At 39.3% G+C, this 25,009-nt stretch overlaps 2 protein-coding genes across 18 annotated transcripts in view; both read right to left on the reverse strand.

Annotated features, from left to right (window-relative positions):
* Positions 1 to 5,301, reverse strand: part of QNG1 (Q-nucleotide N-glycosylase 1) — a gene marked incomplete at its 5' end in the record, with an annotated part of 112,945 nt that extends 107,644 nt beyond the window's left edge. Inside the window, 3 exons of one of the 2 annotated variants that reach the window (XM_080668370.1) lie at positions 1,460 to 1,655; positions 3,986 to 4,245; positions 4,745 to 5,272. In XM_080668370.1, the coding sequence (XP_080524496.1) occupies positions 1,460 to 1,655; positions 3,986 to 4,245; positions 4,745 to 5,081 (793 nt within the window). Of the gene's footprint in view, positions 1 to 1,459; positions 1,656 to 3,985; positions 4,246 to 4,744 lie in introns of both variants that reach the window. The other variant, XM_080668372.1, reaches the window with a different exon arrangement.
* A 7,562-nt stretch (positions 5,302 to 12,863) lies between these two features.
* Positions 12,864 to 25,004, reverse strand: HNRNPK (heterogeneous nuclear ribonucleoprotein K). 16 transcript variants are annotated; one of them, XM_080668387.1, is made up of 17 exons: positions 24,867 to 25,004; positions 22,914 to 22,990; positions 22,728 to 22,812; positions 22,281 to 22,378; positions 21,565 to 21,621; positions 20,054 to 20,097; positions 19,111 to 19,183; positions 18,539 to 18,610; positions 17,925 to 18,038; positions 17,422 to 17,550; positions 16,494 to 16,801; positions 16,308 to 16,362; positions 15,927 to 16,010; positions 15,637 to 15,652; positions 15,478 to 15,560; positions 14,920 to 15,089; positions 12,864 to 14,199 (listed from the first exon to the last, which is right to left on the reverse strand). In XM_080668387.1, the coding sequence occupies exons 3-17, from the start codon at positions 22,783 to 22,785 to the stop codon at positions 14,166 to 14,168; spliced, it is 1,395 nt and encodes a 464-aa protein (XP_080524513.1). In that variant the 5' UTR covers positions 22,786 to 22,812; positions 22,914 to 22,990; positions 24,867 to 25,004; the 3' UTR covers positions 12,864 to 14,165. The 16 variants fall into 16 exon arrangements, with proteins under 16 accessions (XP_080524513.1, XP_080524507.1, XP_080524505.1 ...); XM_080668381.1 differs by lacking the exon at positions 24,867 to 25,004 and adding an exon at positions 24,509 to 24,617 and having other exon boundaries at positions 12,864 to 14,139; XM_080668379.1 differs by lacking the exon at positions 24,867 to 25,004 and adding an exon at positions 24,509 to 24,617.
* Between the last annotated feature and the right edge of the window lie 5 nt (positions 25,005 to 25,009).

Below are 25,009 nucleotides of genomic sequence, written 5' to 3' on the forward strand. Positions count from 1 at the left end.
CTATAAAAATTCAAGAGGAAAAAAAAAAAAAAAAAAAAAAAAATTCAAGAGGAGATGGACAAATCATGAAGAGTCAGGAAAAGCTATGTGGAAGAGGTAGCACTGGAGCTAAGCCTTTGTGTATGTGTACGATTTTAACTGAAAAAAGAAAATTTGAATTTGGGTGAGGAAAACCAGGCAAGAAAATGTTTAGAGATAGGAATGAGCAGCATGTACATTGGCCAAAAAAAAGATCAGCTGACTATGTCTGTATGCAAAGGAAGCCCTGATTGCTAACAGTTGTCCCTTTTAAAGGTATCCAACAATGAGCCAGGACATGAGCATTATGACATAAAATGGCTTGTTATTTTTCAAATGAGGAAACAGAAAGACAAAGTGGATTGCCCAAGGCAGCATTAAAGCCTGGAAGAAGCAATCACAGGAATAATGGTGCCTTTATATTTTGTATTATTCTTATTTTGAGTGATTAAAATCTATTTCACAAGAGAAAATTATGCAACATAAAAACGACTTTCTTTTAAAAATAAAGAAAAAAGTAGCTGAAAATACAGCACCCAAAAGAGAAATTAACATTAAAATTTTACAATATAATTATTTTCCTTACACAAATGTTTAAGAAACAAAAAGCTAATTTTCTCACAAACACAATTATTTGTACTCTTATATTATAATAAGGCTTCCACTCTTGAGAATCAATAATCAAATCCAATAATGGTAAATAAACAAGCCTAGAAAAGTGAGTGACTGGAGCATTTGAAATCTTGCTTCCCAGCATGTCACTAGTTTGGCTCAAATAAACAAACTCATACAAATAAAAATTAAAAAAGAAAGAAAACTGAGTGACTTGTGCAAGATAACCCAGTGGCAGACCTTGGAGCCTCCAAACTAAAAATCCACTACCTATTACCTCTCAGCCCAAATTTTATTTCACACTGTAGTGTGCTCTTCGGCTTAATACTCTTCAAATACTACACTTGATGAACTGTCTTAGTGTTGCACACTTTCATATAATAGAAATTTAGATTTCACTCTATTATGATGCTCTAAAATTATAACATCTTAAACAGCACAATTTCCCACAATATCCATATTCCATAATATAACAACAAAAAGCAATTTTCTCTCGCCGAAACCGGTTTGGCTCAGTGGATAGAGCGTCGGCCTGCGGACTGAAAGGTCCCGGGTTCGATTCCGGTCAAGGGCATGTACCTTGGCTGCGGGCACATCCCCAGTGGGAGGTGTGCAGGAGGCAGCTGATCGATGTTTCTCTCTCATCGATGTTTCTAGCTTTCTATCCCTCTCCCTTCCTCTCTGCGAAATATCAATAAAATATATTTAAAAAAAAAAAAACAATAAGTATTTCTTTTTTTCTAAGGAAAGGAGACCTTTTGTGAAAGAAACTAGAGACTCAACAATAATTCATAGTATAACAAAGAATGTCTTAATTAAGCTGACAAACCTTTGAGAAGCTTCTCCAGTAGTTCTTCCGAGTATTTCAGGGCTCCCAAGTGAACAAGAACCTGAGGTAATCTATAGTCAGCAAACATGGTAATACTGGAGATGTCCTTAAAGCAGCCGTCTCCTTCTCCCTCTAACACACTCCACGTATCTGCCACAAGGATTTGGGCCCGTTTGTAAAAAGAAATTATTTTCCCCTGACGAGTGAAGAGAATATAAATGTTACGTGGGTATCTCAAAACCTTATGAAATGCCATATAAAAAAGACATGTTGAAAATATTTTTCAAGGGAAGAATAATCTTACTCTGTTGGTAATAGACCTTTTACAAAAAAAAGGGGGGGGGTAATAAATATTAAATTATCTCTGTCACTCCAAATTTATTTCCTATATTTTTCAAGGCACATAAAATACAACTTATGTAATCATGATACTACTTAGTGTTCTTTTTCAATAGTATTACTTCATGTACATATTTCTGTGTCACTATAATTGACCTACTTATTATTTTTAATAGCTAGATAGTATTTCTTTAGAGAGTTTATATATGTTTTTCTAATTGCAACATAATTCACATTAATTGTATAAATATAGAAAAGTATAAAGAAGAAAATAATCATTCCTAAACTCACATGGGAAGAGAATCACAACATTCATTTTTGCCTGTTTCCTTTCAGATAATATGATTAACTTATTCACAGATAAAAGCATAATTGACCAACAGCTAGAATTTGTCTGCCACTTTTGAAAATGGTCAAAGTTAATATGTAACAAAAGTAAACTACCAATTATATTTATACATGGAAGAAAAAAATTAACTTAGCATTGTAAGATAGTGGGTTACAATTTAACTCAAAAATTCTCTACAAATACAGGATGAGGCAAAAGTAGGTTTATAGTTGTTTGTTGGGAAAATACAGTAATTAATAAGTAATAATACAAGAATAAACTCTGTGTTTCGTGTACTCACAACTATAAACCTACTTTTGCCCACCCTTATATTCAAATGGACCCAGGAACTGGATCCATTTCTTGAAAAACAAGGCTGAAATTATGTACTTTGAAGACAAATCTCAAAGTAACCTCTGCATTAGCAAAATGGTTAGTTAAAACAGACTGAAGTTCAACAGTAAGCTAACCTATGGACTCTTTTCTAAGCACTGTCCCTGCCCATCCACACACCCTGAAAACCACATCTAAACGGTCACAATCCCTGCCAGTTCAATCAGTCCTTGCCCATAAGTTTTAGAACCAAACTGAGAAAGTCTCTCTCTCTCTCTCTCTCTCTCTCTCTCTTTCTGTGTTCCTCCACCCTCACCCCCTCCCGTGCTGAAGCAGTAAGATGCAAAGTTCATGGACCTTCATGAAAAAAGCTGGTCAACAGTAAGAGAAAAATGGAGTCAACAGAAGCTAAAAGGAGAGACTGAATCCTGATGGCACTGAGCCCCTTGATTGATCCTGGATGTGCCTATCCAAAATACCTTCCAAGAATTCTTCTTTTTGATATGTTTTTCTAGTTTTGTTTCTGTCATTTGCAAATAAAAGAATTTTTACATACACAATCAGGCCATCTCTGACTTTATAGCTAACTATTATCTAAATAACCTAAGATAAACTAGTTAAACTTTCTTTTTCAATTGGTTCCTGCTGCAAAGGGGACAATATGCCCCTTGTCCTTAGGCTCTAAAGAGCAATTTAAGCAATATTATTGGTAATTTTAGTTGTTGAAATGTGACTACAAAAGGGTAGCTTGAACATTTAAATTTGACTTAAGTATTCGTTAATTTAGGCAATAAGTCAACAGATTTATAGTATGTGAATCTACTGAAGGTGCTTTCAATTGTTGTCACAGTTAAAATATACAGTGATAAGATTCTAAATTTTTACATACCTGGAATGGTATACAAAATGCTCACCATTTTAAAAGTAAATCTCTTTAAACTATTTTGTACCATAAAGCAATAATACTGTCAAAGTACTCTGTCCATGTAAAGAAAAACCCATTATATATATACATATATATCAGAACTCTGGAAAAAAAAAAACTTACTTTTTAATAGAATTATTTAAAAATTATTAAATAATTATTTAAATATATTTAAATAGAGAATTTAATAAAATAACTATTTAAATATACTTTGAGAACATTTAGTATACATTCTGATTTTCATTTATGAAGTAGATTTTTTGAAGTATTAAAAGGAGCTCTTTATCCCTAAGTGACAACATCATGTTCAAGGTTCAGTGTTGTATTTAGGTTTGAAACATTATAAAAGGACAACCAAAAAATAAAAATAAAAAGGACAACAAAAAAAGGACAAAAGAATTATGGGAATATACTGATTAGAAATCACTAGAGAAGTAATGTCTTTGAACACTACTTGTTATATTCCTTGTCCACAAGAACAAATTGCAAAATTTAAGTTTTTATTCTCAAAAGGAGTTCCAGAAATAAGAGTCCACAATGAACAGACTTGACAATGAAAAGATAATCAAGAATTCTAAAATCCCCAACTAAACCAACTCACCTCAAACTCAGTCACATCTCTGTAAGAAGGAAAGTTTTCAACTACCAGATGCATTAACTTCTGTGCACTTTTTTCACTTTTTCGGACACAATTAAGAAAAGAGCCTTCAAATTTCTCAAGCAAGATTTTCCCGGTTTCATTGAGAATCCGATGCCTCTCTTCTATCAAAGGCATGGGAACATCCGTGTCAGAACGGAGTATATGCCGAACTTGATCCAGGGATACTGTGGCATAGTACGAAGCACTCGTTATTGGTATCCCTTGGGGAGAAAAGAAAACGCATAGGAACAACGTCATATTTTTATATTTATTAGACCCTTTCTTTTACAACATACAGTTAATATGAAACTAAATGAGTGTTACAGGAATGCACTAAAAGTGGATGAGTAATAAAAAACCAGACCAGGTGCCTCATTTTCTATGTATTCATCTGTACTGTTTCACCCATTTCTAACAACTGTAATATTACATCAGGTGTATTTTGGCTGTGTAAAATGTGTTATATACCTGTCCCCTTTGTTCTTAAGATTTCATCAGACTGGCTTTTGTGCTTAGCTGCCATAATGGTATCCCACTGAATAAGGATGTTTAATGCCAGCCTCTTATCATACTTTTATTTTAAGCGGAGAGGCTGGCAATGAAGAACTTCAAGTTCGCCTTATTAACACATTATTCCATCTTCCACCCCACTCCTTGGGACCCTTCCGGTAAGCTGACGCCTCAAAGGCGGGGGGTCTGACGGACAGAAGGGGCGCCAACCTTCGTCGAGGGCTCTGTTGATCGCGGCGCACAGGGACCAGTACCCACTGTACGTTCTGCCCCCGTAGCCCACCAGACACTTGTGCTCATCATGCTCCGACCAGAAGGAGAAGTTGAGTGTGTCTGCCACGAATACCCAGTTGACCGCGGCCTCGTCGGCCGCCCTGGGGTTCAGCTCATGAAGGGCCTTCCAGCCTCCCAGGCGCAGCTCGGGCCCCGCGGCCTTGACGAGCAGCAGCTCGGCCACCCTCCGCACGCCTCCGCCGTCGATGGACACGTCTCGACTGTTTTCAGCAATGAACTTGGCGGACTCGCGGGGAGTTAGGAGCCCGTCCATCTCGACCCTTCCTTTGGGACTAGGGAACGACACTTTTGCCGGCGGGAGAGCCAAACTCTCTTTCCTCTGCGAGTCTTCCACACCCAGCGGCACCGAGGACCGAGATCTCAGCAGGAGGCGGTTCTCCTCTCCACGCGCTCGCCCCGGGCTGGGCACCTAAGGAGTTGGAGGGCCAAGCTCCCCGCTACGCTGCCGCACTTCCGGGAAAGCGGCCCCGCCTACTCTCTCCCGGGCGCGCGCCCGGAGTGCGTTTGCGACTTCGCTGGTCCTGGTCCGGAAACGCACCCGGACGGCCCGGCGCGCGCCGGCCCGAGTCGCCCACCCTGCGCCGTGCGGCTGCGCCATTTTATCCGAGTTCCTCCCTCCCTGCCTCTCTGCGGGCAGGTGAGGTTCTTCCAGGGCCGCAGTCGCGACGATTCCAGTGGATGTACTGCTTTCCTCCACTTGGCTTCCGCTTCTCCTCTCCCCGAGGGCGAAGTCTAGGCTGGACGCCCCGCAACCGGAGCCTTGGGCCGCGACGAGTATACGGCCTTCGGTCTCGGTGCGGAGGGCCGAGCCACGCACAGGCTGCGACCCGGGTCGAGGGTTCCCCATCCCCATCCCCATCCATGCCCCTTCTTTTACTAAATTCCTGGCCTAATAATCGGTTGGAACGTTTGGAGAAGTGAATGAAGAAGCAAGTGTATTAAATTACCTGGAATTGTACTTAAATACTGAATCTCATTTAGTGTTGGTCGTGGCAAAATTATCCATAATCCGCGTTTTGCAAGAAGCTGGGGTTTGAATCCTTGGTCACTGATTCCCCAAGCCAAGGGCACTTTCTGCAAACCAAGCTTATCAATCAGTGTGAACTGGTACTGTCAAGTAATGCCTTTATCAATGGTCTTACGGAGACAGGAGATAAGTATTACCTTACAGCCCCAAACTTTTTAAACAATACTTTTTAGGATGAGGAGAGAGGTTTTAAAAATCAATTTAGTGATGATCCACATTTGCCTAGTCATGAAAAGTTAGTATAGAGACATATTCTTTTTTCTCCTTTGGAGACAAGCTACCATGGATAATATAAAATGTTTACACCTTTGAAAATCAACTATTTTTAAAAATCAGTAGTCGTCTCTAGTTGCTGACAGTAAAGAACCCTGGAATCTTTGGATGATTTGGAATTTGTAAGTTTGACAACTGCCTCTAGAGAAACAGAACCTCATCTCTCCAGTTTCTTCATTTTGGCAAGAAAAAGGAACTTTAGGGACTTCACTGATTTACTTTTTCTGAAAAAGTCACTAGTACATAAATATAGTTGTTGAATAAATGTACATCTGTGGGCTTGGAATTTTTCCTGTGTACCTCAGCAGCTCTAAGTTTTTGGAGTCAAAGAAGTTGATTAACAAGAAAATCTAGCAATCTGCAAAAAAATCTAGGAAGCTAAATTAAGCCATTTTCTCTCACTGAGACTTACTGATTTTTAAAAAATCAACAATTTGAATTCCTGCTATGTTTAGGATTGAGTTAAAACACTAGGAGTAGTATAAACGAGTAAAGCATACTTCCTTCACTCAAGAAACTTATTGTTGAGATAAAGCATAAACTGTGTTTGTGGGTGTTCTGTTTTGGCTTTTAAGTTTGTCTACAAGATGTTGGGAATACAAAAAGTGAGCTGTTTACATACTCAACATCTTTTCCCTCCTCCCTTTCTAACAGAACCCTGCTGTTATTCAGGAATCCCTCCCTCCTACCCACAGTTGGTGTAGCTCAGCCTCCTGGGTTCCAGGGGTGGTCTGGACTGGTCTAAGGATAATAGCACCCTCTTGCCAGAGACTGGATTAGGATCATGCATGTACCCCACTGCACCTCAATGAGTTTCAAGGATAGGTTTTCAGGATCCTTTCCGAAAAACTTTTCCAGGGGAACTTCCAGAAGTGATCCACACTCCCACTGGGCATGTTGAGCTGTGACATATGTCATGAAATTCCTCCAGTGCTTTTGATAGCAACCTGAGTATATATATATGAAATCAACACACAGGGGAGGTCAAAAGAATAGCAGAGAGCCCTAGCTGGTTTTGGCTCAGTGGATAGAGTGTTGGCCTGTGAACTCAAGGGTCCCAGGTTTGATTGTGGTCAAGGGCACATGCCTGGGTGGTAGGGGACGTGCAGGAGGCAGCCAATCAATGATACTCTCTCACCATTGATGTTTCTATCTTTCCCTCTCCCTTCCTCTCTGAAATCAATAAAACTATATTTTAAAAAAAAGAATAGCAGAGAGATGTAACTGGGATAATGGGATCACGTCAACTCTTAGGTCTGTCCTACTTTTGGATCTCCAGTTATGTGAGTTCATAAACTTCTGTATAGCTTAAAGCAGTTTTGAGTTGAATTTTCTATCTTACACAGGTAGCAAATATAGACATGGTACCTGACATGATGTAGTGGGAAAGGCAGACAAATATCTGGGTAGGATTGTACTTCACACAACAGAAAACCAGACTATCATGACTAAACAAAAGGGATTGTTTTTCTCATTTAGTAAGTCTAGAGGTAGGCACTCCACAACTAGTGCAGCTATTTGAAAACTAAGCTCCTAGCTTTCAACAAGAAATATAAATGGGCATGGCCACTGTTTTAAAAAAAGGCATTATTTGTTTTTTAATATATCTTTATTAATTTCAGAGCAGAAGGGAGAGGAAGAGAGAAATAGAAACATCAATGAGAGAGAATCATTAACTGGCTGCCTCCTGCACGCCCCCTACTGGGGATCGAGCCCCCTTCACTGGAGTAGAACCTGGGACCTTTAATCCGCAGGCGGATGTTCTGTTCACTGAGCCAAACTGGCTATGGCACCACTTTTATCACTTTATGAGAATAACAGTATAAAGAAAGCTCTTCAATTGATCCTTTCATCTAGAACTCCTAAACACTCACCACATGGTCAAGGTTGACCTGAATTAACCCCTGTGGGACCCAGGAGCCCCCACTAACTGTCATTTTGGAAAGGATCAGCTATCTGGAGTTGCTGCTCTCACTAGTCATCCCCCACTTGCCCTGCACCAGGTTGAACCCTAGGGTTTATGAGGGACCAAGCTGGCACCTTCTACTCTACTGTTCCTGCCAATCTCTCTCCTTACTATCAAAATGACTTCTCCTCCCTCTTTTGGTCTGATAAACAGCTGTCATATGCTTTCCCATCCCTACCCTACAGACTTTTTTGTTCTAGGTGAACTGGCCCTTCCCTTCCATGAAACTTGTCCTTAATGGTAGACTTCAGGAAGAAAAGGGGAATGAGGGATAGGATGAACAAAAGGGGAAAATGTTTGATAGGATTTTGAAAGGTGTGATGGTTTGGTGACGACAATGCCTTTTATTTCCCTCAAAATTATAGGTCTGGAGGTTACAGGTCTGAGTGTGGGGAATCAGGGAGAAATGGGGTGGGACTGTTGAGAGGACAGGAAATCCTTATGAGTTCTAGACAAAAAAATGAGGTGGAGGCGCCGAAACCGGTTTGGCTCAGTGGATAGAGCGTCGGCCTGTGGACTGAAGGGTCCCGGGTTCGATTCCGGTCAAGGGCATGTACCTTGGTTGCGGGCACATCCCCAGTGGGGGGTGTGTAGGAGGCAGCTGATCGATGTTTCTCTCTCATCGATGTTTCTAGCTTTCTATCCCTCTCCCTTCCTCTCTGTAAAAAATCAATAAAATATATTTAAAAAAAAAAAAAAAAAAATGAGGTGGAGGCTAGAAAGTTTTCAGGTCATAGAATAGGATAGCTGGTATTTCAATTTACCCCAACTCGGTTGCTAGTGCCAGTTGGCAAACAGGGGAACCGAACCCCACATAACATTTGCATTTTGTACATTCAACCACCCAGCTCAGCAAATTAGCTTCCCATTTTAAATATGGACAAATGTATAGTGTAACTACCTTGACTTTAATTTTCCAGGTAGTCCCTTCTCTCCTTTTCCTCATGTCAGAAAAGAAAGTGCTAAAGCCTGCCTTGGGCAAATGATGTCCATCTGTGCACACAAGCTCTGATGTCTTTTTCATCTGCTAAGGACAGAGGGCAGAATTTTGTATCAACACACTGGGACTTTCCCAATTTTAACGCTTTACAATGTTGTTTGGAGCAATGTAACATGATTGTGAATGTACACATATACACACATCTTACAGTCCTAAGTAGTTTTTTTCCTCATTATCAATTTGTTATAATTATTGGGTTGTCTCTTCAAATAGACCATTTTTGCTAACCACTGCACCCTTAGGGCCTACTGTCCCTATCACACTTCAGGAACTAAATACATTCGTATGAATTAATGAAAAGGTATGGAAATATATTTATGGTTCTTGCTACATATTACCTAGTTGCAGACAAAGGCCCTTTCATCCCATTATCAAAATACTTAAAACCCTTTGCACCCAGACCTTAGGTGGTCTTGGAAAGGTGGAGGTGATAAAAAGACGTTTTAACAATTTAAACTGTTAACCCCAGGCACTGTTAAATGTGCAGGTTCTTTTTATTTTTATTGTTGGCTCTATTACAGATGTCCCCCATTCCCGCCCCGCTTTGCTGCCCTACACCCTGTCCCCCGGAGGCCTTCACCATATTGTCAGTATCCACGGATTATGCATATATGCATGTTGTTTTTTTTGTTTTTTTTTTTAAATATATTTTATTGATTTTTTACAGAGAGGAAGGGAGAGGGATAGAGAGTTAGAAACATCGATGAGAGAGAAACATCGATCAGCTGCCTCTTGCACACCCCCTACTGGGGATGTGCCCGCAACCAAGGTACATGCCCTTGACCGGAATCGAACCTGGGACCCTTGAGTCCGCAGGCCGACGCTCTATCCACTGAGCCAAACCGGTTTTGGCCATGTTGTTGTTTTTTTAATCTCATCCCATCCTTCCCCTCCCACTTCCCCTTTAAGATGTCAGTCTTTCATTTATCCATGCTTCTGGTCCTATTTTATTTTGTTCTTCATATTCCATATATAAGTGAGATCATGTGATATCTGTCGTTCTCTGACTGGCTTATTTCCCTTAGCATAACACTCTCCAGGTCCCTCCATACTGTCTTAAAGGATATGAGATCCATTTTTTTTTTTTTTTTATCCTCACCCAAGGTTAGTTTTTCATTGATTTCTAGAGAAAATGGAAGAGGGAAAGACAGAAACATTGATGTGAGAGAAACACAACTGGTTGCCTCCTGCACACGCCCTGACCAGGGCCCAGGCTGGGGAGTCTGCAACCAAGGTACATGCCCTTGACCGTAATCGAACCCAGGACCCTTTGGTCTGCAGACCAATGCTCTATTCACTGAGCCAAACCGGCTAGGGCAAGGGAACCTTCTTCCCTACTGCTGCATAGTATTCCATGGTGTAAATGTGTCTGTTTTTATCTATTCATCTATTGATTCCCATCAACAGTATACTAGGGTTCCCCCTTCTCCATTCCTCTCCAGCACTTGATCTGATAGTTGCCATTTTGACAAGTGTGGGGTGATGATACCTCATTGTTGTTTTTATTTGCATCTGATCATAGGTGACCTTGAGCATTTTTTCATGTCCACTGGCCATCTGCATGTCAAACGTGCAGATTCTTGATGCCTCTTTATAGTGACTAATTTGCTAGAACTGAGGTGTGGGCCATTTTCATGTTTAACCAGCATTGAAGATGGACCTATTAACAGTTTGAGAAACACTGATACTGCTTTGAACAAGTTGTCACCATCAAGAAATTGGGTCAATTTCACTTCAAACTTGCCAGCAAGGGGCAAACTGACAATAAACAGATGTAAACAGTATTTAAGGTTTAATTTAGCCATCAAGATTAAATACCTTTCCAAAATTCCAATGGCACTAAACATTTTTTAAACCAACCTTATGGACTTATTTTCATTGACCCGAAAATAAAATTTAAAATATAGGCCTGGTTGAATTTCATCCATGCACCAAAAGGTTGTGGGTTCGATTTGGGCAGGGCACATACCTGGGTTGTGGGTTTGATCCACTGATCATTGTTTCTCTCTCCCTTCTTCGAAACATGTTCTCTGGTGAGGATTAAAAAAATAAAATATAGGCCTCTTCAGTGGCAAACTTAAGCAAATCACAACCTGTCATGTTTGTGGAACAGCAATTCCATTTTGAGTATTAACGTAAAGACACTGGAAAACAAACCACTGAAGTGATTGAGAAAAATTGCTAGTTTGATAATAGTTCACTTTCCTGATTCAGTCTCTGTGTATACCAGAGGTATCAGTAATTAAAGATTTAGGAGTAACTGCATCATTCAACACAATGAAAATATTTTCCATTATAGTCTCGTTGTAAAGGCAAACTACTAAAATGTGAATAGGCAAAGGTTTCAAATTCTTTATTCCTGTAAAATGGATGGGAAACATCCCGCCCACAGCCTTATATGGCCTGTGAAATCACTTGGTCTGGCTCTGCCAAGGCATTAGGGGTAAGTAAATGACCAAATATAGCAGGCTAATTTTTAAGTTGATAATTTTGTATGGCCTGTGAATGAGGTTATATCCAAATGACCCTTGGCAGAAAAAAGGTTCCCCACCCCTGCTATAAAAACTTGGTGCGACCTGATTTCCACTGTTGTCATTTTGGTAATTATCAGAAAGTTTAGCTAAAATTTGAAACCTTACATGTTTGTTTATTTATAATGAGGAAAAATAACTTGTTCCACTTATTTATGCATTTATTGATTATTGTATGTGCTGAACTGGGATCGAATCCACAGTCTTGGTAACAGTACGACACTATCTGACTGAGCTACCCCAACAAGGGCTGTTTACATTTTTAAAGCTGCAAATTAGCCTATGTACTTGTTATAAAATTTGTTCAATGTTGCATTTAGTAAATTCTAAAATTCACAATTTTTTTTCAATTTAACTCAATCCCCAGCCTACGTTCAAGTTCAAACACCCTTTACCAATGCCAGATATTCTCCAATTCTTTAGGTTTATGTGTTCAAAGTCTGAATTGTTTGTAAAGGCAAAAATTAAAACTTTCAGCTACTCATATATTTATGTAACTAATTTTTGAATGACTAATGAAATCTTTGAAAACCAGTGTTTGCTCCAGGAATGCTTTTCACAGGTTGGAATAACTTGTTTAAATGTCACCCCCCTCGTTTTTTCTCTAGGGAGGACTCATTTCAACACCAGCAGGCTGTACTACCCTCAGCAATCCCAATGTGGCAACTCAACCCGACTTCACCTCTGGGGGAACCTTACCACTAGTATTCACTCATTTTAAGCAATGTGACACTTATGTACTTTATTATCAAAAGACCACTCAATTCCTCTCCCCTAAAAGGTGTTACTGAAATACTAATAGCCTTAAACGGCACATTTGCATGCATCATTATGTATTCAAGAAAAACTGCCAACTTCACATTTGTCCATTATACACAAATTTCTTCCCTAAATATAAGAAAGTGAACTATCCCCATGAACCCTTTTCTATGTAAATGAGTTCTCATGCCTTCTGGATAGTTGGAGGTCAGTAACCAAGTGTTTTAGGAATCAGGAACCATACACTAGTTATTTTAATATTCTCAAACATCAAACTGGAAACTAGAACTAATTCTATAGAAACCAGACTCAAAATTTCTCATGTGATGGGAGAACAGGAGCTGTAAAATTGCATGACTCAGCTCCCATTATGCAATACTCCCTCTTTAAGATTAATAGCCCAACTGCTGAAATTCTGTCTTTACCACCCCTACCAGATTTCATTTATAAATGCTAGAAAAACACTTCACACAAAAATATGTAATTTAAGATTACTATATTTCCTTACAAGAGGAACGGTTTAACAAATTTTACAGGTGTCAATCAACCCTTGCTCAAATTGGGCACACATCAAATCTAGCATTATGGGAGTTTTATTCGGAAGTGATCTTAACTATTATTAATACAAACGTCAAGATACTACACAAAACATCCACAGGAACTTTTTTCCCTTTTTTTGAATTGTTCACAAACATTTCCTACATAATCCAACATACAACAAAGAAATGGTACATCTTTTTCTTTCACTTTGCATACAATGGAAAAACAAGAATATATATATATTTTACAAAGTTTAACTAATAAGACACTAAGCAGGCTGACAGTTTAAATTTGTTAAGAAATTATCTAATAAAAAATAACCAGAATTTATTTAGCATCAGTCACTTCCATAACCAAGTATTACTCCGATTAATAAAACTTGCTATCAGGCTTCTGGTATACATTTATACCATAACTTAATTTTTAGTACTGCTCCCCACCTTGGTTCTTCACAATTACTAACATAGGAAACTGTTGCAAAGTAGGGGTTAGCATTTACAAAAACAAAATCCCCAGCTTATTATAAGCATGAGTGCATATGATGGAATTTCTTCCCAAGCAATGGACATTCAAACCATCCAGAAATCACCAGAACTGAATTTGTAAAGATTATTTTTTTTGCCTAAGTCCAAGTCCAACAGAGGAGCTGAAAATCAAACTTAGTGTTTAGTTGGGGGTAGGTTGGGGAATTCAGCCATTTGAAAATGACCATCTTAAAAAAAAAATGACCACCAAAAATAGGTTCACTAAATTTATTTTAAAAATCATAAAACGTTTCTTACAAAAGAGCATTACATTCTGCACACTGCTCTGAATAGATGCCAGGGACATATGGACTATTATTACTTTTCCTCCCTGTCCCACCCTCCCCCCCAAATGTTACAGTGACCACAAAGCAAAGTGTTCACAATAATTACATAGGGGGAATTTTCTTTTCTAACCACCAACAATGAACAAAAATTAAAATTCACTCACTCTGCTGCTGTTTCAAAATTTCAATGTTAGTTTTTGCACACCCTCCCCCCACCCTGTTTGTAAGGAACTAAAACATTACATCTGGTGAACAGCAAAGATTTCACTACACCTCAAATGCAGAACACCTATGAAGCAGAGGAATGTTGGCTTTTTAAACAGAAGCAGATAAAAAAAAAAAGATGCAGGACTCCTTCAGTTCTTCACTAGTCTTAGAAAAACTTTCCAGAATACTGCTTCACACTATAAAAAAGAAAAAATATCTTGCATTAGAATCCTTCAACATCTGCATACTGCTTCACACTATAAAAGAAAAGAAAAAAAAGTACGAATTAGAATTTTTGTTCGTAACATCTTCATCAACATTAAGACAATTTCAATGCTAAATTAAAGCGATAAGCATGTCCATTATAAATTAGAAATAAGAATTAAAACAGCAATTACAAATTAGAGCAATGTAAAATTCAAGAAAAAAATGATTAATAGTGAACCAGACATTAGTAGAGCAGAATTAAGAAAATGAAACAAAAAGTTGTTAATATTTGGTAGAAAAAGACAAGAAATGCCAGTGAAGGTGTGAAATGCTGCGTTTTACAGCACCAATCATTTGTCCTGTAGAGGCATGGCCTGTGCCATATGGCAGACTGTGATTTGTTGTCGATTTAGTTATCTAAAAACAACAAAATCACTAGTCTTCCACACAGAACTAGACCAACATCCATTGAATCTTCTACATTTTCTACAGGCTTTGTATAATTTATAACAAGTGGTTTTGGCAGCAGTTTTCACCAGAGAAATGAGAAGTTTGCTTGGTTAAGGCTTCTTCCAGCAAGATTAGTACTGAATGTCTCCGTTTTTAGTAAGAAAGCAGAAGAAAATTAAAGCAAAACTATTAGAATGTTTAGAAGTTAGGTCCCCAAAAGGTTGAGACACCATGGCTTCTAAAAGAAAAATCAATTGAGAAGAAAAGCTTTTTAAAGTTTTAGTATGTATAGGCTAACATAAAGCTAAACTTAAACTGACCTGTTCTGCAGCAAATACTGTGCATTCTGTATCTGGTCCTGTGTTCCTGTAATGGTAATGATCCGATCTTCGGACCCTTCTAAAGGCTCATCAATTTTGATCGAAGCTCCTGACTCATGACGAATTTGTTTAATCCTCTGACCACCTTTGCCAATTATAGATCCAGCCAACTGAAAAAATTTTCAAAAACAAGTGTTTATGGTATACTTTACAAGAAATCACATTACCTATATTTTAAATGACCTTCAAGAGTTTAACTTTGTAGTTATTTGTTCTGATTTTTAATGCCCCCCGCCTCCCCAACTAGCCAAGATTTAGGTTACAATGCAATTACTTCAACATTTTCTTAATGAATCAAGGGCTCAAAACCATCTAACAGTTTTTGATAGTACTGGACAACACCTGATAAATCCCAAATTGGAGAAGGACACCCCACTGAAATCCTTAAAAAACACAACTTTAATCCTAAAATGGAATTATTTGTTATAATCTTTCATTGTAAGTTAGGACTTAAAATAATTCATTAAATGTTTATTGTAATACAGTAAAGATACTTACATCTTTAGGAATAGTTACTTGTGTTGTAATAATAGGTCCACCAAGATCACCATATGAGCCACGACCCCCTGCATAGGAATAATCTGATTTAAATAATGAGCATTAAGTTCTTTTAGAAAGCATAAAATAATGTTTGATTTCACAAAGGAGAAAACTTACCATATCCAGAGCCACCCTAAAAATGGAAAGAAAAAATAGAAAATTACTTTGCCTTCAAGACTATTTTTCAGATATCTTAGTATTCCTAAAATTCCTCAGTTTAGGAAACCAAAGTCCCATATGCTCCCTAGTAAGTATATTTCAGAAGACAATCCTTAGGGCAAGAAACCTCTCAGGCACACAGCATTTAAAGAAAGACAAATATTAAGGGGAAAAAAAGACACTTATTGGTGAATAGGCAAACATCTTAATTATTACTGATATGAGTGCAAACAGCCAGGATACTCAACCTGTGGTTCATAAGCCATCTGCCATTCTGAAGGGCTCCATGTATCTATTGCAGAGTCCCAAGTTTCATCAGCACTGAAACCAACCTGTGTTGAGACAAGGAACTGCTAACATGAACCTGCAGGATATTTTTGTCATAGTTACTGCTTTATATGCCCAATTTATATTTCTACATTACATACTTTGGGGAATAATGATGGCTCAATAAAGTCTTACTAGTCCAACAAAGAACCAAAATGATGTAAATGGCTATCTAAGGAGTGAATTTGTAAGACAAGCTTTTCAAGCAACATTTTCGGGAACAAAAAAAAATGTTAACTACACTATATTTTTAGATGCCTTACACACTGAAATATACATTGATGATAAATGAAAATTCTTACCATGCCATCATAACGATCTCCAGGTCTTCCTCTCCTGTCATAGGCCATTAGATCCCTGCAAAAACAGTACTGGTTGTAATCTCAGCTTATTAACATCACACACATCAAATAAAAGCCTAACTCCGATCACCCCCCTAAACTGTAGCCTCTTGTATGTTAGTAATATATAGATGAAAAGAAGCTTACCCTCCTCTAGGTGGTGGTGGTGGAGGAAGAGGAAGATTGCGAGCTCTGCTACCACCCCGGCCACCTCGTCCAGGAGGTGGGGGAGGAGGTCCTCGGCGAGGGCTCATATCATCATAATCTCTTCTAGATGGAGGCATGGGACGCCCACCCCGACCAGGAGGCATTCTGTCAAAACCACCTCTTCCTCGCATGGGAAATCCCACAGGACGGCCACGGCGGTCATCAAACATCATTGTAAAGCCACCATAATCATAAGTTTCATCATAAAAGTTGGGATCATAAGGCTGTGCACGTCCTTTGATGGGCGACTGAAACAAAAACAGCAGTATTACAGACCAAAGAAAAATAGACTTGATAACAAACCACTCGTTTTACAAACAAAATATTTAAAGTCCTTTATTTTTCCTGGGAGGTACTTCAGACAGGACAGGAATATGGGCAAAAACATAGTGAGAAGGAAATAACTGGAAAAAATGCATTATTTTTGTGTGAGTACTAAATAAAAAGTGAGCTTTACTGCTTGGGGAAGTAGCAGCTTGCTACTTTTACCAGACCATCTTAAGGGACTACAACCACTTTCATGTTTCACAATGGGGTCTATGAAGTGACCACTCAAGAGGGATAAAGGTTCAGTATCTTGGGTGAGCCTGTAGCCCATACGGACACTATTGAACACTCAATTGGGAAGCTGTGCAATGTAGCACTGTAGAAATTTCCTTTGAAGGACTAAAGGCTATAAAAATCCCACCAGCAATCAAGATAGTTCTCCAGCCTCTTAAATTATTTCTAAATTAAAGTAATAGCTAGCTCAAGATGGGGATTGAAAATTGCTAGGGAAAGGACAAAAGACATTTGTCTAAATATTCTAAAATACTTTGACATCTGTGTTTCATGAAGTTAAACGTAAAGATAAGCATTCTCAAGGTACCTCTGATATAAGATCAAGGATGATCTTTATGCACTCTACAACCCTATCAGGTTTTCCTCCAATAAGAACGACTCTGTCAGTGGAATGAGGACAGCATTCCTGGAAAAGCTTGATTGTTGTCTGAGTGTTCTGTATTAAGTTAAAAAAAAAAAAAAAAAAAAGGCATTAACAACAACAACAAAAAAAAACCCAACAAAACAAAAAACAAGGGAAGTACACTAAACAGGTTAGGAAACCTAGGAAGGTTCAGATAAATATATCTATCTAAAGGAAATCCACCCCACATTTTGTTGATAACCCTAGGACTTTTTTTTGGGGGGGGGGGGGCAGGGGGGGAGGAAATAATGTGGTCAGGCCTTCTTGTGGCATTTCAACAGCAAATTTAAGTGATGAGGAATCTCAGGGGAGAAACTCAGTAGGGTAACAGAAGCCAAGCCCACTGCACCAAGTCTATATAAAAAACTATTTTCCAGCAAAATGAAAGAAAATAAAAGTGCCTTTACCTCTCGAAGTTCTTTGATTTTAGCACCTTTGACCCCAATAATCCCTCCTGCCAGACTCTGATGAATCAACAGTCTCAATTCGCAGTCAAAGTCGCTTCCTTTATAGTGTTGGTACTGCAGAGGGAGAGTTATAAAATTTTAGTTCCAAATCAAGGATTTCCCCAATAATACACACTTATCTGCTATAAGCATAACATACTGTTGCAGTGAGCAACCTGAATTTATATTTCAATAACTTTACCAGTTATGTGCTTATTATCCTCAATAGCCAGGCCCAAAAAGGACATTCTGCACCACCTTAAAAAACTATTTTATTTTCAGGTCCTGCAACACCATACCCACACTGCAGCCATTTAGCATGTCGCTGTTACTACAATATCATTATTAACATTCAAATAACATCATAATATAAATGACTGCAAAGCACTTTGCAAATGTAGTTAATTCCCACTGCAGCATGGAGCAGGGTCAACAGTGAGTTGTAAGACCATTCATTTATCATGTTTTTAAGCCTTTTTCTATAGAGACCGGAAAAGCACACTATGTTAAAAATAAAATTAATCCCATGGGCCAGGCTCCATACTTCAGTGGGGTTCAATGGCACTATGACATACATTTAAGCATTCCACAGCATCAGATTCGAGCGGGAGCTGGCTGGTTGCAGTGGGTGATGGCAACTGCAGGCCCTGAAAGTAGAAAAATAAGAGTAATAGGTTAAGTGTCTAGTGTGATCAGGCTATTGTCGCATATATTGGTAAAGCTACTACAACCTATTTCACATCTACATCATCAAATAGCGAGAAACTGCTAATCTACACTAAGAATGTACAATGGTTTTCCCTATACACTATAAATAATTACAGAACTTAAAAATCATCGAATTTAACATAACAAAAACAAAACGGAAAAAAAAAAACCTCCTCTAAAACTAAAGCCCATAAATACATGCTAAACCCATGAAAATGCATGACGACAGATATTTTTAGTTCAGATTTACTCCGTTGTGGTCAGACATTTTAAAAACAAACAACGTGAGCACAGCAACCCTGTACACTATGGAGCAGGTTGTATGATGCTGCTACTACTACAAAATGTTATACCCACTGTCTCTCCACCTCCCCCATTATGCCCCAATAAAACATACTTTAACCCCCCCATCAACAAATACATAAAAAAATGAGCCTACCTCTTCCAAGGTAGGGATGATTTTCTTCAGAATTTCTCCAATTGTTTCAATATCAGCACTGATACTCAATATGCTGTCAAACATCACAAATACCAGATAGTACAAAAAAGTTGGAAAATAAAAATGAGTTTTGTGTTTATCACTAGTATTCATACAAACTTTTCCAGAGAAGTAACATTTAATACTCCCCATTTAAAGTAGCCTATTTATAGGTTTACACATGCATTTTTGTTTTGTGCCCAATACAGATATGATAACAATATTAGGAGACTTGGAGAGAGACAGAGAGAATGGGCTCTTGGAAGGGCTCAGATTAAGTGGGCAATAAATTGACCAGAACTGAAGCAGAGTTGAATATTTATGTTCCCCGCCACCACTAAGTTAATTAAGGATACCCTCGCTGTTACATTGGTAAAACTGGCACACCTTCTCTTAGGCAAAGTGGGGGAATATGCAAGTGGTGAACATTATATTTGGAGTAAGGTTATGGATACCAGTTAGAAATTAGATCACTAATGGGCTCTGCAAGAAAACAAATACAAATGCGAGACAAAACAAAGACAATACAAATGAGAAGTGAAGAAAAGTGAACCAGAGTTAGCATTTCATCAGAAAAAATTATGAACAGGCAATGTTGGGAAGCAAGGTGGGCCACAAAGACAGAGCGAGAGACTATTTTGGTAACAATTTGATTTACAATGCAGCAAATATGCAACACTTGAAGCTGTGCTCCTTCCATTGAAATAAAATTAGTGGATCGTTTGGGTGGGCAACTCACGGTAAAAGTTCAGTGACAAAAAGACTTAATGGGGAAAATAAGACAGAAACTTGAAAAACAATACACCGTCTAAAGGGGATACTATTTAATTATATAAAAGGCAGGTAATAAAATACATTTCTCTCTTTCTAATCAGGCAGTGAGGCATAAACTGTTGGGACATACCGCTCGGGGCCACTGCTGTCTGGGACTGAAACACTGGCATTGTACTGCATTGGTCATTGGCGTTCGTGGATGTTGGCATTGGGCATGGGCATTCAATCAGAAGTTGTCAAGTATGGTACCCGTTTGGCAACGAGCACATTTTTGGGCATAGCCAACCAGGGTTTTCACATGGGCGTTCAGGGGCGGATGGGCCAACGTCATGGTGGGCAACGCAGGGGTAAGTCGATCCAGTACATGGGCAACGGAGATATATGGCCAAAAAAACAAGGAGAGGGAAAAGGGGGAAAAGCAATAAATTTTAATTTAATACAAACTATACTCATACTCTCAATTAATGAAAACAAGTTTAAGTTGTTCTGAAGACTAACACAATAATGGACTTCTCTATATCTGACTGTGGCTTAACATTTAAGGACCTTAAATGACGGTACTATTTTTTTTTTCTTTTAAAGAAAACAAACGATGTTTCAGTAGCAGGCTGGCTCATGAGGGTAGACACAAAACCTGTCATGACTCAGTTTACTGAAGTTCTTGAGGAACGGGGAAATTAATAACCCAGATAATTATACAGAACATCTGGATTAAGAGGAGAGAGGTTTATAAAAGACAAAACAAAAATTCTCACACCACCAAAAATCCTAACTCTTAAAAGGCTAGTTGGTTTCCTGGAGGTTTAAAAGGCATTCCTAGATCCTAATAGGCAAGTTTGCAAAATTTTAAACAAATTTTCAAGTTCAGTTTACAGTACTCAAGAGGAACATACAAAGATCTGCGACCAAGAGAGAAATGAAATACTATAAGTATTCAACACAAAGTTATTATTTGCCTCCATTTCAGCAAGAAAACATTTAAGAGCGTGTTCACTATGAGAAATTTTTTTTAAAGGAATTTAGGTGTAGCCGAGTCCTATAAATATGCTTACTTCTGGTGATACCAATATTTAATGTGTCTAATCACAAGAGTCAACCCACTATAAAATATGAAGATTAAAATCACTGGCACTGACATAAGGTTTCCCAATCTTAAAAATAAGTGCCTACTCTCTTCTTTACCCATATTTAAATCATGCAAGCTCAACATTAATTTGTTTGTGTTCCATGTGCAAGCTGTTAAAGAACAGATGGACGATTAAAAAAAGGGAATAAAAATTTGAGTTTAATCAGCCACCTGCAATGGCTTTCAGTAACACTGTAATTGATTCACACACGGGAAATGATGCAATTAAGGGTTTTTACACTGTCGTTATTTCTAATTAAGATGTTATTATGCCTGAAGTGAATAATTTGGTGCAAAGTTATTAGAAAGTGAAGAGGTTTAATATAGACCTCACCACCCAACCCAATCCAAACTTTGTTAAATAAGGAATGGCAAACCTTGAAATTATCTATGAAATTGATTATTATAAATGGCATGTATCTAAACTATTAAGTGATTTCTATGATGCAACTCTTTAAATTTCTACGAACATAAACTGAAGCTGGAGTAGTAGTTTTAAACTCTTTAATACTTACGTCTGTACGCAGAGCCTTAATATTCTTGCCTCCTTTTCCAATCACTGCCCCAGCATTCTGGAAAAAGTAAAAAGATTAATTATGTCCCTTCCTTCCTGTGCTCTCAAGCTTTAACAAAAAACAATATATATATATATATAAATAATCTAGCCCCTCTCACTTTTTTTTGGTTATATAGCTAAAAATCTATTTAAGATATTAAAAATAAAGAGTAAAAAACAAACAAAAAACCCCCCACCAAGGCAGAAATTTGAAATATTCAGAATGTCATTATATACAGAACATTAAACTTTAGCGCTGATTAATTTCACAGTACCCATCCATAAAACAAATATAAATATTAGTAGTAGATACCTTCGCATTATTACCATTGTTACCTGATAGTATCAAATAAACTGCCAAATTGCCTTCTAATAAATTTGCAATGCAATCAAGATCCATTAATGATTTAAGGATTACCCACACCCTTTTCCTGGTTTAACCTGGTAAGTGGCTCAATATATAAAGGGATTTCATTTTAATTGTTAGGCCAAAAAAAGAAACAAACAAAAACACACAAAAAACCCCAAAGCCACTAAACGGCCTAGAAGTCCTTGTGGAGCCACACAAATCTTTCATATTCTTCAACCTCTAAGGCTTTGAAGGCTTCCAAGAGGGCCAAACCAGAACTTAATTTCTACGGGAGTAAAAACCATTTTCAAGAATAAAATGAATACCTTGCTCTGAAGCAGAATGCGTAATTCAACCATCTCATCAGTGTTCCTAGATCTTTTAAAAGCTTGTTCCTCTTCCATATCTTCTGCAGGGCGTTTACCTAGAAATAAACAGTTCCAAATTTCAAAGAAAGCACAGCATCTTCAAAAGGCATCTTTAATCACAGAGTCTTAATTTAACTAACTTAGCTTAAATGAAAGCAACCACATTCTATATTTTAAAAGATTGGTTGCTAATTGTAATTTGTTTTAACAAGGCTGAAGACACTAGTATTCTTTGACTTTTAAATATGAATCAAAGTATGCTCCCTTTCAAGTTTTCTAAACACAAAATATGGTAGTAAGGATTACTTTTAGTTCATAAATAAAAGCCAAGATGTAACTCACAGGGATCTCAGACTAAACACACAATCATAAAAATGTAAAATAGTTAAAATTAAAATGTCTTACCAAATTCACCGTTGGTTTCGGTGTTGGGGAAGGTTTCCTCTGGCTGTTCCGTTTCCATTTTCCTGGATTATATGGACACACCAATCTGTTAAAAAAATAAAAAAGCTAGTCCATTTGGCTTATTGAAAAGTAACCTGTTGCTAAATATTTTTAAAAAGCAAAGACATGACTGTTTCTAGAACATACCAGTTATTATATATCCTTGCAGAGCAGAACTGAAGTGTTCTGGGCGGGACCAACTGACACCCTAGGGCTGCAGTAGCCTACAAAAACCAACACAAATCAGTTTTGCCTTTTGGTTGCTGATTACTAAATACTAACAAACACTGATCTGAACACAACAAACTAAAGAGCCATTTCTTCATTTTAGGGTCTTAAGCCCTCAAATAATTGCCTTAAAAAATCCAAAACAATATTAGTTTTTTCTTTTACAAAGGAAAGAACACTAAAGCCACTGGATCTAGTCTAGTCCCACTTCAGAAACTAGTTATTTTACATAATACACATAAAAGCAAAGGCACATACATTAGCCCACGAACCTCAATTCTGTCCTCGAAAATGTAATTTATATAAAAATATGTAACAAAACTAGTTTTATAGAGCAGCCCCAAACAGCCAGTACTACTCCATGATTTAACAGTTAACGGAGTCCTTAAACACTACCAAGGTATTTTACACTACGTTGAAAAGGGCACAACCTAACAATTACACATCTACAACCAGACTGGTGACGAGACTACCAACAGCCTTTTATCTTCCCTCCCAGGACTGGCAGAAGGCGGCGACATGTGGCCCCCGCGGAGGAGAGAGGAGAGAAAAGGCGGGGGGATACCTAGGCAGCCTATCGCTTAAAAAGGGCAGCACTTACGCCGTCTGTAACGTTTGTCGACAAACCACTCTTCTAAGGACTAAATGAAACCCTCTCTTTCGGGCCCGTCAGTCAGTTATATATTGAGGTATGGCGGAAGACTTGGATAAAGGAATTTAAAGATCATCTATAAAAAACACCACCACCACCACGCTGACGCGGGGTCTAGCTATAAAAAAAACACGTTGATGCGGTCCTTCAATCACCATTCCTCTGGCCGAAAAAAATCGATAAATATGCGCGTGATCAGCCGAGGCAAACATGAACTCCCCTCCCAACTCCCGAAACTGGGATCGGCTAGAGCCGAGTAACAGGAGTTGAGGAAGCCAGAGGCGAGTGCAGAAGCGCAGCACGTCAACTCCCGGATCCGACAGGAAATGGCCGCCCTTGTAATGGCGACTACGTGCTACTAGGCGGAGCCGAGCGCCGACCCCCTCCCCCACCCACCACGCGGCCCCAAGATCTCATCCCCGCACCCTCCCCCCACAGCGGGAGAGACAAAGCAACGGAGGCAGCCCTGACCATTCGACCTCCCCGCTCCAGCCGCAAGCCCAGGCCGGGAGAGCTGAAGTGCGGCGGGATCCACCAAAGACTGCGGCGATCTGTCCCGCCCTCGGGTGCCGCCCGCCGGCCCCTTCTTCTTCCCAAACAAGAGGCCTAGTCCCCAAGACAACGACACTACAGCTCATCCTGCAGGCACATGCCTCGTAGCGCCCCGAAGTCTCTAGTACCCCAACGCCGACTGCGGATAAACGCTCAGGGAAATGGCGGAGGTGGGGGGAGGGGAACCGGGCAACGTTTCTTCGCCGAGATTCGGCCAACCACCAAGCAGCCCCCAAACGCCTCCCTCAAGCGGCAAAATTGGTTTCCGACTTTCGCCCTCACGCGCCGTTCGCCCAGCCCCGCTCCTCACCGCGCGAGGTCGTCGTCCCTATGCCGCCGCGCCGCCTCAACCGGTCACAGCTAGACAGAAAACGAGCGCAGGGCCCCTCCGCTCTCCCCCGCCTCCCGCGCTCTCCTACGCCGCCGCCGTGCCCGATTGGCTGTTGGGCTTCAGCGGTGGCGCGTAGGCGAAGCTATTGGTCTAAGGCCGCGTCAATCAAGGCGCCAGAGGAAGGCGACACCCCCGCCTCCCACCGGCGCCTCCCTTCAGGCTGTGAGGCCGCTAAGGGCCCGAGAAAAACCGGACTTGGAGAAAGTCAACGCAGCCGTTAGGGATGCCAATCCCCTGCCTGAGTCTGTAATACCGAAGCCCCAATAACCCCAATTACCTATAGGCTGTAAACAAGCGGGACGTAAGCAAGACGTAGAGGTTGGTGCAGCAGAGAAACAGAGGATAATGGCGTCTGCAGCGCTTTCGCCTGGAGCGCCCTCCTCCTTTCCCGTTCGCGCACTCACTGGCTGGGGGAGGGGA

This window comes from Plecotus auritus, assembly GCF_963455305.1.
Source record: "Plecotus auritus genome assembly, chromosome: 5".
NCBI lineage: Eukaryota > Metazoa > Chordata > Mammalia > Chiroptera > Vespertilionidae > Plecotus > Plecotus auritus.

Excerpts from the sequence above, each read along its gene's own strand:
- HNRNPK (XM_080668387.1), bottom strand. The coding sequence starts at position 22,785 with ATGGAAACGGAACAGCCAGAGGAAACCTTCCCCAACACCGAAACCAAC. Across the intron at positions 16,011-16,307 it reads GAGATCGTTATGATGGCATG|GTTGGTTTCAGTGCTGATGA; the intron begins GTAAGAATTTTC and ends GTCTCAACACAG. Across the intron at positions 15,090-15,477 it reads AAGTAACTATTCCTAAAGAT|TTGGCTGGATCTATAATTGG; the intron begins GTAAGTATCTTT and ends AAATTTTTTCAG.